The sequence below is a fragment of the Nymphalis io genome, chromosome 1 (assembly GCF_905147045.1).
Source record: "Nymphalis io chromosome 1, ilAglIoxx1.1, whole genome shotgun sequence".
NCBI lineage: Eukaryota > Metazoa > Arthropoda > Insecta > Lepidoptera > Nymphalidae > Nymphalis > Nymphalis io.
In genome coordinates, this window is record NC_065888.1 from 651,776 (window position 1) to 669,138 (window position 17,363).

The 17,363-nt window shown below is 31.9% G+C and overlaps 1 protein-coding gene across 1 annotated transcript; it reads right to left on the minus strand.

Moving 5' to 3' along the window:
- On the minus strand, positions 1-8,289 carry LOC126771422 (hairy/enhancer-of-split related with YRPW motif protein). Its single transcript, XM_050491294.1, has 3 exons — positions 8,114-8,289; positions 5,947-6,155; positions 1-538 (listed from the first exon to the last, which is right to left on the minus strand). Exons 1-3 carry the CDS (start codon positions 8,287-8,289, stop codon positions 18-20), a joined length of 906 nt encoding a protein of 301 aa, XP_050347251.1. The 3' UTR covers positions 1-17.
- Positions 8,290-17,363: the final 9,074 nt, after the last annotated feature.

Sequence of the window (17,363 nt, forward strand, 5' to 3'; positions counted from 1 at the left end):
AATTTCTTGAGCAATTTCTAATAAGCTAATTCCGCACCCCAAGGTCTGTACGGCTTAGAACTATTCTGTGAGTATTGGTGGTGAGGTGGATGGTGCGGATAAGGAGCGGGATAGTGGGGTGCCGTGGGCGCGGGATGTGGACCTGGTGGCACTGGTGGACCTGGCGGAGCCGGTGGCCCTGGAGGGTAATGAGGATAGCTAGGCGCAGCGGAGAGGGGAGCGGCGATCGCTGGAGGTGCTGATATCGTCGTCGCTGCTGTCGACACTGGTGGTTCTTGCCTCAAATCTGTGTAGCCATGCTGGGGTTGAGGTACACTGGGGTATTGAGGATACCCCCAGTTTGTTGACTTTGCGGCTAGCTCCCGTTGCGCAGCGAAGCATTGAAGGTGACTCATTAGACGCAGGCGAAGGGGGTCTTGAATGTCCAGTCCCTCGCAGCTCACGAGGTAGCGAGCGACTTCAGCCGCACACTCTCTGAAGCCAATGCTGTGGTAGTCCATGGCGTAGCGTTGTGGATCGTATGCGTATGTGTCTAAGCCTGCAAAAAATATTGATTCATTAGTAATTCATTCATTCATTCATTCATCATCATTATCCATTCTATTCATTTCAATTTCAATTCTAATTACTGTTCACGATACGATACGTTTTAATAAAAAAAATGTTATTGGTAGATACAGCAAAAGCATAGTTAGCTTTCTGATACTACATAATCTATACTTAAGTACTACTTTAAGGACAATTTTACGAACAAGATGTGAGATAAAAAGTTGTAACACAGGTCTTGCTTTAATGCTGTTAAATAGAGGAGAGGACACAAAATGACCATCACGTACTCATCTCATTGTCTGGCTCTTTCATAAAATAAAGTTTTGTATTTCCAGATTTTTATTGTGCAAACTACAGCTGCAATTGATGAAAATGTAAGGGTTGAAGATAAAAATAACTTGTTCTTACAGATGCGCTTATTAAGTATACAAAAAGCGTTCAAAAAGAAATTCATTCGAAATCAAGAAAACACAAGTCCATTCATTTTTACCCTCCCTGACTTACGCAATATGTGAGAGAGATGCATAAATGATAAACAAAACGGTGAGAAAGAGAGATCGTAACGGGAACCTAGAGTTTCCGGCGTCCTTCCGTGGGGAAAAAATTAATAACAAGATCCGCTATCCTCTAGACCCATTGAAAAAGAAACGAGGGGTTCCGAACTGAAGTCAGTGGGGCACCGGGATAAGAAGTGGCGGAGTTGACAATATATGCTCAGCCATTAATGTGTAAATTGTTGCTTTTAAAATGTTTTTGTTCAGCACCACCAAAGTCTGTTTATAAGGGTTTAACGTTTAAAATGTCTAAAGAACTAATTACAAACGTTCTACCAGATATAAGAAGCGTGAAAATATATTCATTGATTTACTAGAGCGGTTCATTATGAAAACTCCTCAGCTATGTTGTTTTTTATATTAATATGGCTTTTTGTCCAAATTCTAAAGACAAAAGTTACATGTTAGCCATTGATTATTATTACATTCCGGTGATCAAAGATGCAAACCTCTATTAAGTCAGAAATTAAAATCGTGTTTGATAAAAGCTTTACATCTAATCTATATCATCTAATGAATGAAGACAAAAAAGTTACTGTAAAAACTCTTATTGAAATTTAACACGAATCATAAAACAGAGAATATATTTATAAAATGTCCAAGTTATTTAATTTCATATTATGTAACGATATTATATAAATTAGTAAATACTTTTTTCTTAGAGCATTTAATGTAGTTGTTATATGTTACTTTGAAAAGTGAATAATATATATATAAAGTAATATATTAAGAATCATTAAAAAATAATAATAAAGAAACTAAATTGGAAGTCTTTGGTTATCTGACTTATTGTGTTCTTCCATTACTTCCGTAGGGTCCATGGTTTTTTTTAATCTAAACTTTTTTTAGATACAGGTGGGGTAACTACCCTTTCGGTGGAGCATTCTTTGCTTCCGTTGCTTGTTGGATACAGACATGGGGTGATGCAAATTAGGATTTTATATTTTAGATTATTTGTACGTTAATGTTTGAAAATTTATTTTCATATATATTTATGTAGCCGAGATGGCCCAGTAAACATCGTGAGGAAACCTGCATGTGTCTAATTTCATTGAAAATGTTGCTACATGTGTATTCCACCAATAAGCTCCGAACTTTCTCCTCAAAAAGGTAGAAGAGGTCTTTAGTCCAGCAGCGGGACATGCACAGGCTGTTACGGTATATATTTATGAGCAGTTAGACTTAGATGAAAATGAAGAAATAATACAAGCCTTATTAGCATGTCAAAATATACGAGGAAGTCATAAAAATTATAATCAGTCTGTCTTTGGTGCAAAAGTGCTTAGCCGATGTGGATATAAGCTGATATATTAGATATTATTTAATAATGTGAAAAAATTGATGAAAAATGAATATAACGAACGTTTAAGAAGTTAACGAATAGTCAAGTAGTCATTTTGTAAAATCAAAGTGGAATAACATTATGAGTATTATTTGACTACAGAGGGATCGTCCCTCACTGGGGTGAGTGAGATGCAGTCCCGGGTTCGGTTCCCACGCAGCCCCATTTCGAAAAGAGATTATCTTTAGTTTCAGATTCATTGAATTCGTATTGAATAATGGTGGCTGGTACTAATATATTTTATGGTTTTTTTTTGTAAGAAGACTTACTTAGCCAGATAATGATAATTATGTTTGTATTATACGAAGTTCTGCGAAATATTTTGATATGTATTCGTAACAAATATTTATATATTACAATTATTATGTATATGTACAATGTACATGTAGGTATATATAAATTGATTTGCTTTACTTTTTAATGAATATCACTATTGTCTTTGAAAAGTATTTACTGAGATATAAATGGGAAAATTAATAAGATCCTCGTAATCTAAGCGTCGATGTGTCTTACACACACAGACACACGAAATTCCATTTAAGTCTGTGTACGAGGAATTCGAATTATATGAAAGGAATTCCAATGCGAGTTGAATTCCTAACCTATCGTGTTTTCGAGATGGTTTAATTTTTATACATTGTTAGCAATATTAATGTTACTTTAGCGTATTAATTTTATTGGGTAATTGTAAGGGCTGTTAGTTCATAATAAACATAGCCATGTTTTGTTTTTATATAACGGACAACTCGGGCGAAAGTTATATTTATCGCAATTTAAATGTTATATTGTAAATTCATTAATCCGTGATTACAATTTTACGGTAACTTATAGAAATTTGTTTTTTTTTTAATTTACGTAAAATGATGATTTAATCATTTATATAATATGTTTATTAACTTACTTTCTAACAAAACACAGATAAAGAAACGTTAACAATTAATGAATTAATTTATTTAGTTTAGTAGAATAAGAAAGAAGTGCGAAAGAGACAAAATAATAGATCACATATCACTAAGCCGGGATATCGGCCACTTCCTGTTTGTTAAGTTTTTCTAGCGCCAGGTGCGTGTCCGTCTGTCCCCTCTACCTGATGAACCAGCGATGGCCTTTTAATTGTGTCCGGACCTATTATGATGTGGTTTTAGATACTCAGATCATCTTTGATACTTTGACGCTAATGTTTATTTTTATAATATATATTTTTTTTAATTTTTGAATGTACATTTTAATTGTTGTTATTTTTTTATAATACAATTTATAAGTTCAAGTATAATTTGTCTTTAATTAGAAATTAGTGAAACTATTAAATGATACACCACCTCGGAGTACCCCTTTATGATTTGGAAACAACACATAGTTACCATTCAACGATATAACGTACCTATAATGTATGTGTGTATGTATCTAGCGCCAATTTTATGTCCAATTTTATGACCATTTGTCATCAGGCGGCCATTGTCTTGTCGTTAATAGCAATAAAAATAGTTCGTTAATACAGTCATGGATAATAATCTACATAATGAATGAGCCGGTCCTACTTCCGACAGCCTCTAACCGCAAAGCTTAACCGCAAAAGTGCTACCGAGGTTTTAATAATTTAAAGGTCAATGGCTTCACGGCGGAAGGAAGGGTAATTTACTTCATAATGAATAATATATATGTATATATATTTTATACATTTACATAGTGTGTGTGTATAAAATATAATATATATATGAGGTAGGTAGGTTACAAAAGGTATGGAAGATATATATATATTTTCCTCAAAAGGAAAACATTACCCCAGCTGTGAGCTTTAAGCTTTTATTTTACCTTTATATATTTTTATAAAAATAAATGAAATATGTATATTTAAAAGACAAAATAGCTTCACGGAAGCAAACATTCGAAATAAATAAATAAAAAAAAGGGATAGCAAAAAGTAACCGAAAAAAATGGCCACGATACATTCGTACATACATTTTGAACTCTATTCTTTTATATATAAGGCTGTGAGTCTTCTTTGTCGGTGTAACCACCTGTCACAGAAGCGTGGGAACTCAGTGTAAATGATAAACTGATAAGGATTGCATGCGTGCGATATAATATGTAAATGTTTTTGTAATTTATAAGTTAAATTAATTACACGACATGTGCACTTTCGAAATAGTCAAATAAGGTATGTCCGTATATCGTTAATACAAGTTTAAAAAAAGAACACATACTTATGGCAAATATAATACGAATGACACGTGATTGTCCTAACGGTTAGCATTTCTATCATTAATAGTTTTAAAAACATAAATCTAAATATGAAACTACTTTAAATGTTATTGATATATTCTTAATTTTTTTTATGTATGTAGTATTGATAGGCGGACAGGTAAATGGGACACCTGATAGTAGGTGATCCCCACCGAAAAGACATGCCAATGTACGTATGCTGTAAGAAATATTAACCATTCCTTACATCGCCAATGCGCCACTAAAAATGGGAACTAAAATGTTATACCTAGTGCCTGTTACACTGGCTCACTCAGACCGAAACACAACAATACTAAGTACTGCTATTTTACGGTAGAATATCTGACGAGTGGGTGGTACATACTCAGACGATCGTGCACAAAGCCCTTTCATCAAGTAATTGTGATAATGGTAGACATACAGTCACATAAATAAATTATGAAAACATTTCGTATAGATAAACCAATTAAGTCCCCACATGTCATAAATAATTTAAATTCTTGTCTATTATTCTTGTTTAATTCATAACTTCATAATGATTTTTCGAGTTGTGTATACGCGTAAAAGCAGAACAAACATTATCATGATTCGTATTTTTATTGAAACACTACAATTAAATATTTGCACGAAGTATAAATCGGCAGTTAAAATAGCTATTTTTATAACTCGCTGTGAAATAATTCAATGCGTAGTGTAATAATGGTGAAATAATTTTACTTTTTTACAAATTAACTTTTTTGCGTAACCTTAACGGGATTTTATTTAATTTAAAGGAAACGGAAACGATTCTTGAACGAACAAATGACAGGATAAACGTCTAACGGTTAAAATGCGCTTAAGGAACTACAATTACGAGCCTCTAACTTGTCAGTGACTAAAATGAATGATTTTTAAGTTTATGTAAAAAAGCAAGATGAAAAATACAAAACTTAAATCGACTATTCAATAATACAAATTTTAACAGTAAGTACTAATAATTTGATAAGAGCTAAAGAGATTTGTCTCGTTATTGATATTAGGACTAACGGACTAAATCTAAAAGTAACAACAGGTTCGCACATTATTGATTTTTTATAGCATTTTATCTTTTCAATTATTCAAATTTTGGAATTAGTATATATTGTGTATAGTGATGATGACTTTTGACACTGCGAGGAGCCACCAAGATAACATTCTAGATACCAGGTCAGAAAGGGTATTAAAAGTTTTTATAGAAACTTAGAGATATTAGTGGTGCAGATATATATCTACTTAATATAATTGAATTATTTTATTTACCTTTAGCGTGTAGCATCTTCAAATGGTCGACGGTCAGTTGTAATATCTCAGCCTTCTCCAGCTTAGCACTGCCTTGCTTTTCGCAAGCCGCTGGAACGAGACGCTTCAGCTCTGTAAGCGAGGTGTTGATCCTGTCTCGACGTTTTTTCTCGATGACGCCGCGACGACGTTTCCTTGTCATCAGCTGACAAGAGTCTCCTCCTGGCGATCTGCGATAAATTAATGATGTAATAACGGGCATATTACCGGCACAGAAAAGAGTGAAAGTTTATCAGTTTTTTTAAGAATTTTTTAACGTAGAGAGAAAGACAATTAAAACAATCACTTTTTTATTTTAAATATAAGTCTTAAGTAATAATAAAACAAATTTACATACGTACGGAAAACTGAAATACTGCTAGAAGTATTTAGAATGCTAGCATTCTTACCATCATTCAACGCGATCGTAATACGCGTACCTAATATTTTTATATATATTTCTTTTACTTGTAATCAACACCGTTACCGAAATGGTTGTGCAATTATTACTCATTACTAAAGTACATAGGATAACAATTTTATAATACGAATTGATATACATATACAACCCAAATGATTTTTTCCCGTGAGTAAATATCATATATTTTATAGCCTTTATATAATTTGTATGATTTTAGTAAAAGGTAAAACTCGTAAAAAAAAAACGATAAACTTTGTGTGACTTAAGAGTGACCTTTAAAAGGTTATATGTCGGCACTCAAATAATTATTCCTTGAATAAAATATGTATCACTATGATCTTGAACAGATAAAGTCAATTTCTACAATTTTAATTATTCAGCATTGATTTAACTGCAATATTCCTTAAAATAATTATCAATATGGTATATGTATATTTAAAGGAAATTGGAGTACTAAGATTGAATTTTTGTTTTAATACTTCTTTACATTCTTATTATGGTATGTTAAATTTAACTATGCCAAGATTTTATTCACGTTTTATTAAAAATAAGTCATATATTTTTTAATAAAACTTACTCTCCAAAGCTACGTATCATTTGTCTTCACTACTGTACACGACATTCCGCCTATTATTTTCATCTAATTAATGCAGATAGTGCTCACACTCACTCAGTCTAGTAAGAGGTACACTGTACTCAGTAAAAGTATCCATACAAAACAAAACTTTTAATTATTTTTTTCAGCTCGTTTAGAAAATATAGATAAGATATTTACGTATAGATAAGCTATACGTAAATATCCAGCTTATATTTTCTTCAGGATCAATAATTCACAGTCATCGGTCTTAAGTCGATACTAATGTTTAATAATAATTATAAAGTAGACACGAATATGATGCGTTGAATGATGATAGTAACCAATAGCAATGTGATGTGTTGAATCAAAGAGATTATAGATATATTGTAGCGCGTAGCTGAGCTACAAGTGTAGCGCCTCTACGATCACTGCTACTGTCAATGGAAACAATTAGGTTTTTGAGTGAGCTTTCTTAAGAAATAGTAGTTAAAGTATTATAAATACCACATAATATATTTTATATTTACTTTTTTAATGTGATTTGTTGTTTGTTTTTGTTAATATTATGTTTGTTATTCTATACATTATTCAGTACAGTACAGTAACAGCCTGTTAATGTCCCACTGCTGGGCTAAGGCCTCCTCTCTCTTTTAAGGAGAAGGTTTGGAGCTTATTCCACCACGCTGCTCCAATGCGGGTTGGTAGAATACACATGTGGCAGAATTTCAATGAAATTAGACACATGCAGGTTTCCTCACGATGTATTCCTTCACCGTCAAGCACGAGATTATATACGAGAGGCATTATTCGTATAGTAATATAAAAACATGTTTATAAAAATAACTAAATATTATAAAACAACGTTCCTCCACCACGGCTGTCTGTCTGTTTGAACTTAAAAATAAAATAACATCCTTTTCATACGGTTTTAACCTATTAACGGAGTGATACGTGAGAAATGTTTAGGTGTATAATTACCTGGTTTTGGTAAATTGGCTGAAATATGACGATGATTGTCGAAAATCTTCTGCTTTACTGGCGAGGGCCGCGTAACCCAATATAGTTATATTATTTATGTATTAAGATATAAATGTTTTATATGATAACAAAATCAAAGACTAATTAACTATAACTGACAATTATGTACTTACTGTGCATCTTTACTGCTTTCCTCAGAAAAAGCGTCGTCTTCGCTTTCGGAGTGTGTGCGCTTGTTCCTCTGCGTAGGCGCAGGAGGTGCTGGAGGTCCCCAACCGTAGCCCCATTGTGGGTTTTGGGCTTGAGGCTGTTGTAGCGAATTGGATTCCATATGCCTTTGGTACTCCATGGTTATTTTAAAAAGAACGAAATTTTTATTCAAAATCCGAAATACACCGTTTCACAAAGTTTTGGATTCTTCCATATGTAAGCTTTTAAGGTAATCAGTTCAATCACTATCACACAATATTTTATTTTAAGCACTTCGTAGTTTAAGTATAACTTTCAAAAGTTTCAGGAACTTGATATAATTAGCACAGTGGGCACGCATGCGGAGCACACGTAGACACGTGCGCACGCGTCGACCGCCGGTCGCGGAGTGTGCAGCCGCGTGACCGGCCTCGCTGCCGCCCTGTGCGGCCGCGCTCTCTCTACCACCGATATTCAACCACCAAATATTATAGAAATCTCAACCATATTCTAATGTGTTAAAACTAATGCAAGCGCATAATAAAATTGTAAATATAACAATAATACCACGATTCATGAACATGCTTTATATTTAATAATAGACCTTATATCTCTAAAGATAAAGATGATGTCATCTGCATTTAAGATCAAAGAGGGTTGATATGAGTCAAGAATGTTAGTTAGAAGTATATATACAGGAATATAGTTGTTGTTGCCATAGCAATAGGGGCGGATTATGCATACGTTATTTGTATAATATGTTTGAAAAGGCCGCGTGGCCGGCACACGGTGGGAAGCAGTGTCAATTAGGGAAACGCAATTTCATTCGACGAACAATAGCTTATTGTTAAGGAAAAGTTTGGGGATAAAACGAAAAGCGTGCCACACTTCTTATGTATCGCGAATTTAATTCCTAATATATTGATTAATATATTCCCTACTTACATTACTTAATATACTGTTTCTGACAATATTTTAAGCTGTCAAGTGTGAACGTATATAGAGATTATATAAATGAGTATAAACTTGATAATTTGAATTTATATAAATAAGTATTATCTATAATTCAAAAACTTATTTTTTCTATTTGGCTAAGCTAATGCATTATATTTTATGCTGCGTTCTAAATTAATTCAATATTTTAATTTAATATTTTTTTGAGGGTTATTCTTCATCTTCCAGAATGTAAGTGATCCGAGTTTCCAAGACATTTTGATTTACTGCAATGGAGATAAAGTATGAAAATTGATTTGTCTATGTTCTTCATTTAGCTTATATTTTCAAAGCAATCAAATAAATGCATGTTTTTTTTTGATTGTACACAAAACCAGCTATCCGACTGGACTTCATCCGGATACGCAGATACAAGTAGGAGCACTAATAACAGATGATATATAGGCAAAATATAATGTTGGTATTTTCTTTTGAACTGTTTTCGAAAGAAAGAATTCCACGCAACTTTATTTTCATATGTCTTTATCGATTTATATAGCACGCACTTTAAACACAGTACAGCTATATAAAAGCTTTTAGGTGTCATGAATTTTGCCGACTCGTTAAACATGAGAATAACGTTAACGTAATATTTTGCCTAAAAAATTTCAGAGTAACATTTCTTGTAATTCAATCGGTCTATTGGTGTAAATGTGCGTACACATATACAGAAAAAAACGGCAATTGTATTAATTTGTATTATAGTTAAGATTCCTTTTTTGAAACCTAAAAAATACGCTGTGATATACTCGTAACAAATATAAAATGAGTATTTACCGCTTACATTCAAAGAAGAAAGAATTTGAGATGTGGAAGAATTCGCACGATTCTATTCTTTTGTTAATACTAACGCGATCTTTTTATACTTGTTCCAGAAAACGATACAGTAAAAAGTTAATCCGTGCTTTAAGTCTATTGTCTTCGTTTTGATCCTATTTCGTTGAAGAGCCGTCTTGTAAGTATTGTATTAACTATATCAAAGTCATTCTTAAATCTACTCAAAACGGATTATATACGATTTTTAATCATTTGAAAAACTTGAATAGCATATGTGAATCTTTATAGGGGTACGATTTTTTTTAGATTTTCTGAATGAAGCGGATTATCGGTTTACTTAGGTAGATACATAGAGGTTTGTCGCGCATACTATATGTATATTTTATCTGAGTCAACAAATAATTATTTGTTTTATAATTTTGTGAATTGAACATCCCTCGCGTTAATAGTACGGTTAATTGTAGGTTTCGAACCGAAATGGCCCAGTGGCTAGAACATGTGACTCACAAGTCTTAACGAGATTGTAGATTGTTCAATTCCGGGCAGAGCATCATCGAGTTTTATATGTTAAATTTGTATGTAAAATTCATGTTGTTCGCAGCGATGAAGAAAATCTTGAAGAAATCTGCATTATTCCCACGCTGCTCCAGCATTGTATAATAATACCTAAACATTCTTCTCAAGAAGAGAAGAGACCATTGCCCAGCGGTGGGACTCTTACGGATTCTTACTTTAGGTTTCTCGAAATACCTTCATGTAATAAATTAAAAACGTTATTTAATGTAATACTAATGGCCGATTTGTCTTCTACCATCGTAAAATAACATTGCTACGGGGTTATATTCTATTTAAGCGCTTGGAGTTTAAAAAGTAAGTTTATCTTTTTATAATAATCAATATCATATGGAGATTTTGCAAATATAAAAAAAGGATACGAATTATTTTTGCATGTGCTTCAAATAACTACAAAAAACTATCCCAAACCGTGGGCTCAAGGTTTTTCGACTTTAAGAATTAACCCGTTTTTTTGTAGGCGTGAGAAGAAGTCGGCAGGTGTATGAAATCATTGTGACAGGTTATTGTACGCGAAATGCTCCTTTTTAAAGAATTGGGACGAAAAATTCAAGTCGAGTGTTTAAAATATACATTTTATTAACTGCGTATGTTTATTCTCAGTGGGAAAGCGTCTGTTTGTGTTTATTTAACGTGTTCTTAATACATGAGTTAGCCTGAAGTCGGGTCCTCTTTATGCTTGCAGTATTCTTGCGGTTGAATCAACACAACTTTTAAATTTGTTCAAATATTTAAAAAAGAATTTCTCAATGTGAATGGTTTTATATTTTAATAATACATATCAGGGGCTTATAAACAAATATTAAGATTCAATTCTTTTCACTCTAAAATGTACTACTACTAGCAAAGTAAGAATATAATTTTCAGTACGCTACGTACTAAGTAAGCCTTTTGCTGTTACTGTGTTTTTATCATTTAGCTGAGTGAATCGATATTTTAATTTGATACTGTTAACAGAGCAGTACCACGCCGCTTCGCTTCGATCTGTGCAATATACTGCAATTGTGCAATATACTCACATTAACTGGGCCGTTAATCCATTAAAGGGTTATAGCATGAACTGCACAACAAATTATATCAAAGGATTTGCATACTGTTAGCATCTCTCTTTTATTTAATATTTATTCTATTAAGTAAGTATTTGAAAATAGCAAATTATTTAACTTTATATTTTATGTAATTACCAAAATATGTAAAATATATATATATATATTTATTTATTTAATATAAGTAAGCAAAGGCGTTATATAATACTTGTTATATTATTTGTGTCTTTCGATGTCGACACAAAAGTCGATTACAGTGAAATGTCAAATACATCTTACTTTGGGGTACATGGGGTACGTACTGGGGTTACTTTGGGATAAACTTTTAAAACTATTTATTAAAAACAATACTATTATATTTTATTACGTTCATCAATTCGTTGTAATCAAATTTTACTGACAAGAATTTTAAACGTTGAAAACTTATCTTGATAACTTATATTTTATAATACAAACAAAAGAATCATTTCGCTTTTTCCCACGCAATTTTCCGCTATCATGAAACAATAGTCCTCGCGGTATTGACAATATAGTAATTTTTAAACGGTACCCACCCTCGTCAACCCCCGTCCACCCCGCATTCACACGGGAACAGAGCCATACAAACTTACATAAACACTCGAAATATTAAAAACACAACCTTATACCATTGAGTTAAGGTTCAAGAAACAAAACATTATTCAATTGAAACATAATATGATAATGTATTATATTTTTTATCGTAAGTATATTTGTACGGTGACATTTAGTGGTCTTGACTGATCGACAATACTTATAAATATACCTATGTTCTGTTATTGTATTATTTATGTAATAATTCTTTGAATATTTAGAAATAATAAGAATAATTATTATGTTCTATTATTAAGGGCTTCGATATACAATATATATTATGTAATATTTTCAAAAATCATCTTATAATGAATCAAAAATGTATAACAAAATATTAAAAATAATTTTACGATTTATTTAACCAGTTAGTAATATATGTACCAATGAGTAGATTACTCATACATATATGTCTATGGCTTTATTTATTTATTTAATATCGAATTATCAACATATGTTACAATATTACAACAAAATAACACATAATGTATACAAAACAAGATTAATTGAACTTTTAATTACAGATAATTACAGCATGCTTATTATTAATTTTGTAGTAACTGAGTGACCAATATATAAAATTTTCTTATCATTAATAAATATTTTTTTTTTAAATAAGCAGGCTCGTAAACGGGTCACCTGTTGGTTAATACTCATTAGACATTGGCCCTGTGTGAAATATTAACAATCGCTTACATCGCCAATGCCAGCAACATTGAAAACTAAGACGTTATGTCCCTGTAGTTACACTGGCTCACTCGCCCGTTTAACCGAAGCACAACAATACCAAGTACTGCAGTTTTGCGGTAGAATATCTGATGATTGGGTGGTACCTACCCAGAAGAGCTTGCACATACATTAAAATAGTAATACCGTGCAATAATACATAGCACCATTCTCAGCAAACTTAAGTTTAATCATTTCAAATATTAATATTTAGTTTGAAACCTTTTTGAAACGTCTGAAATGCAGCCTATATTACGCTCATCATTAAAAAGTATCATACAAAACATACAACGACTAGTTTTTTGTGTCAATAAAGTATATTTTTTGGTCAATTGCAAAATTTTATTTACCGGAATTATAACGAAAAATATAATATTCTTACTCACATTATATCTTATATTTAATAGTGATTTTACCGCGTTATTGACTCCCCCATCGCCCCTAGTGCGCGGACGAGCGACGCGTGCGCAACGCGTGTGAGCGCGCGCGCCGTTCCTTTCACACAAGTAATGACGCGGGGACCGATAAGTATTGGGAGCAGGTGATCTATTGTTTACATCAATGCGAATATATTCTTGCAATGGGGGTTAATATTTTTCCCATGACTTCCGATTAAAATGAGTAGTAATTACACTTGTTGAGTATGGTTACAATTTTAGATTAAAATAAATTACTATTATTAATAAGGTCACAAATTGATCAAAATATATGTAGATATCAAAAGCTCTGACAGGGTCTACTACTAATCTGGGTCTTGAAATTTGTGCTGCTTATATTTTTTAACATTTATTATTACAATATGAATATATATATATATATATATATCAACTAGTAATAATTGGCATATAAACGAATTTACAAGGCAAGTCTTGCAAGTGTAACTAAGCGTTGGTATCTATTGTCAAGCCAATATCCAACAATATTTGTTTTTCGTTTTATATTATTAATTATTATAAACATAAAATAGTAGCACCTTGATTGTTCTCAGCAAACTTAATTAAACTATATAAGTATACGGAATAATATATTTTGAATCAATCGGTGATAATCAAACAAATGATTCGTACGTAGCTAGCGCGGAACATCTTACCGCTTTGCATAATATTTTTCTTGTCACTTTTACTGCCAAGGTCATTAACTAAACTTTTGCCGTATGCCGCAAAAGACGGCCAATGCCATTGCGTCCGAAACGCGGTTTACGCGCCTGTTACATACAGCACCTCAGGAAGGATCGCTGACGCAGCACATAGCCGCGAAGTCGCCGCCGTGACCTAGTTAAGAGATCAGTACTTTAACAATTTACACATTTGTCACGTACAGCGCCTAAAACACCTAGCCGCGAAGTCGCCGCCGCGAGTCAGCTCTGCACGTACCACCTAAATTAATCTAATAGATCAGCATTTTAAACAATATATATTAGGATGGAATAACTATATGTATTATTCAATATGTGATCCAGTAACGATCAGTATTGTTTCTTAGGATATATACTACCTTATATATATCCTACCTTATATTGGATATGGATTATATATATATATAAGGTAGGATTCAATAGCTGCATCCAACATCGAGCAGTATTGTATCTTAGGATTAAGTTAAATATAATATTTAGTGATTAATTAAAGTGTTAATTTAAACTTTGGTTTTTCTCAAATCCTCCGGCTATCGTAAACGTAACTCGCCTGGTGTTAAAATTATTTACTATAATTTTATTGTCATTTTCTTATTTGGAAATTTATTGATAACAGAGGAACTACATATATTTACTGGTGGTAGGGCTTTGTGCTAGCTCGTCTGGGTAGGTACCACCCACTCATCAGATATTCTACCGCAAAACAGCAATACTTGATATTGTTGTGTTCCGGTTTGAAGGGTGAGTGAGCCAGTGTAATTACAGGCACAAGGGACATAAAATCTTAGTTCCCAAGGTTGGTGGCGCATTGGCTGTAAGCGATGGTTGACATTTCTTACAATGCCAATGTCTAAGGGCGTTTGGTGACCACTTACCATCAGGTGGCCCATATGCTCGTCCACCTTTCTATTCTATATAAAAAAAAAACATTATCCATTGCCTAAGTATTCAATTCTCAGTGCTGGACATAGTAAATTAGTATTTAATTTTAGGTTTATATAATTATAGGCGTTAAAACAGTGCGGTGAACTTATTTTGCAAAATAAAAAAAAATCTACAATTTATTTAATATTTTTATAGAGGTCTGGCTAGAATTGCAAAAAAGTAACGTTGACAGGTTAAACATAAAATTACTTTTGTTATTTTTATATTTTTGCGTGCTGTATTTGCATATAGTATGATACAATTAATTATTTTGATCTTAATTATGGTGTTATTTATTTGTGATATTAGTTTAAATAGGTTTGCAAATAAAAAAAATTTTGAAAAAAGAAAAATAAATTACATTTATATACTATTAGCTTGTCATATCATCGTCGCATATAGTTACGATTCGAAACAGAGTCGTGAAGCATATGGATGCATGAGATGTGCGCGAGAAGATGGACGTGAACGTTTCGGTAAGGATTACGGTACACGGTAGTGAAAGTTAATTAGTTGGTACTTTATAATATATCGAAAGTATTAGTCTTAACTTAAAAAAGGATACTATTGAAAAAAAAACGTCAAGTATATTATTTATTTTGATAAGCATTGATACTGTGTCAAATAATTACAAAACCGAATTTAATGAAAAATCTAGTTTAAATAGCTAAAAAATCTAGTTTGACGAGCCGGTTGGCGTGGTTGGTAGATACTTAACTTTCACGCCGAAGGTTATGGGTTCGAATTCCAGCCAGGACAAACATTTGTGTGAATGAACATGTCTGTTTGTCCTAAGTCTGGGTATAATTATCTACGTAAGTATGTATTTACAAAAGAAAAGTAGTATATCAGTTGTCTGGTTTCCATAGTACAAGCTCTGCTTAGTTTGGGATCAGATGGCGGTGTGTGAATAATGTCCCAGGATATTATTATTATTATAGCCAACAACATTACAATTTAAAACAAAATCCTTAATCCTCATAATAAATGTACGAGGTATGTGGTTATGTAATGTAATAAAAAATCACAGTTAATATCATCCAAATATGATGCGCATTTTCTAATAAATCAGTTATATAAAGATAAAATAGAAATTAGTCTTTATACATTAATTATAAATATTTATATTACAATAGAGATATTGATATTTTACGTTAAAATAAATGATTAGTGGTTAATACTTTAGATCGCACAAGACCCTACCACCACAAGTATGAAATCTTAATAATTAATTGAATTTAATGTTTCGTGGGATTGTTAATTATTACAATCAAGTTTCGTTATCCCAGTTTTGTTAAATGAGAGAAGTATTTTTGATGTCTACTATTATTATATGAGACTATACCTACAACCAGCGCCATCTAGTTTCACTTAAATATAAATGAGGTTTTTAATAGATCTTTTTTTGTTAAATATTTGTATATAGTTGATGGAAAAATAAAAGGAACTTGTGTAATCAAGTAATCTTACATAAGTCTAGTTGTATAAGGCAGCCATATTGAATAAAGACTTATTAACTATGTACAAAAGCATCGTTTTGTTATCATTTTGATTATATGTATTAAAGCAATGAAACAAAATTTATATATCTTTTATATTTTTAATAACAAAATATTTTTTTTAACTTATAAATTGTACGTATAAAATAATATGTTGTAAACCTTTTTATATTATAGATCAAATATAGTATAATTATATAGTTATAACTTTAGCTTTAATAATGGGGTTTTGGGAGGTGGTACAACAGTATAAATTATAATACTATGCACAGAAGTTGCACTTTTTTGCGGCCAAACTTAATTGCATTTTAATAACGCGCAATAGAGTATCCTATTTGTTAACCCGACGAAAGAGTTATCGCTTAATGTAAAAATATCTAGATCCAAGTTTTTTTTTAAATAATATACATATTAAATAAATTAAGACATCTATAATCTGGACCTGATTCTTTTTTTTAACACACTATTCATAGTTTATATTATACACAATCCCAAAACCAATTTGATAGGACAGAATTATTTCTATATATCATATATTGTGTGAAGTTGTATTACGGCATGTATATTACGATTGGTAATAAAGAGTAACCACGGAGTTTAATTTCAATCAAATTTACATTCTGAATTGGTTATAGATTCACATTTAATATTCTCTTGTAACATGTATAAAGTATATTTTGTTTGATATAGTCTGTGAAATTTATTCAATTTTTGCACAATGTCATGATAAATAGCTTATCTGGATATCACCGAATAAATAGATATATCAAAATTTGTGTTCTGTGCTGTCGTAAATCAGCTTGTGCAGATAAGACTTATGCTGATCAGTAGTCCATATTTTACCCATATTTGTCCCTAAAAATTGCTATTTGTAATACAATGACGAAATATCTATTTATATCGAATTATATTTCACTTCAGTGAAATAACATTGACTTAATTAAACAAAAAA

Coding starts and splice junctions, on each gene's coding strand:
- LOC126771422 (XM_050491294.1), bottom strand. CDS start 8,289: ATGGAGTACCAAAGGCATATGGAATCCAATTCGCTACAACAGCCTCAA. Junction 6,156..8,113: donor GAAAGCAGTAAAGATGCACA/GTAAGTACATAA, acceptor AATTTATCGCAG/ATCGCCAGGAGGAGACTCTT. Junction 539..5,946: donor GAAGATGCTACACGCTAAAG/GTAAATAAAATA, acceptor TATTTTTTGCAG/GCTTAGACACATACGCATAC.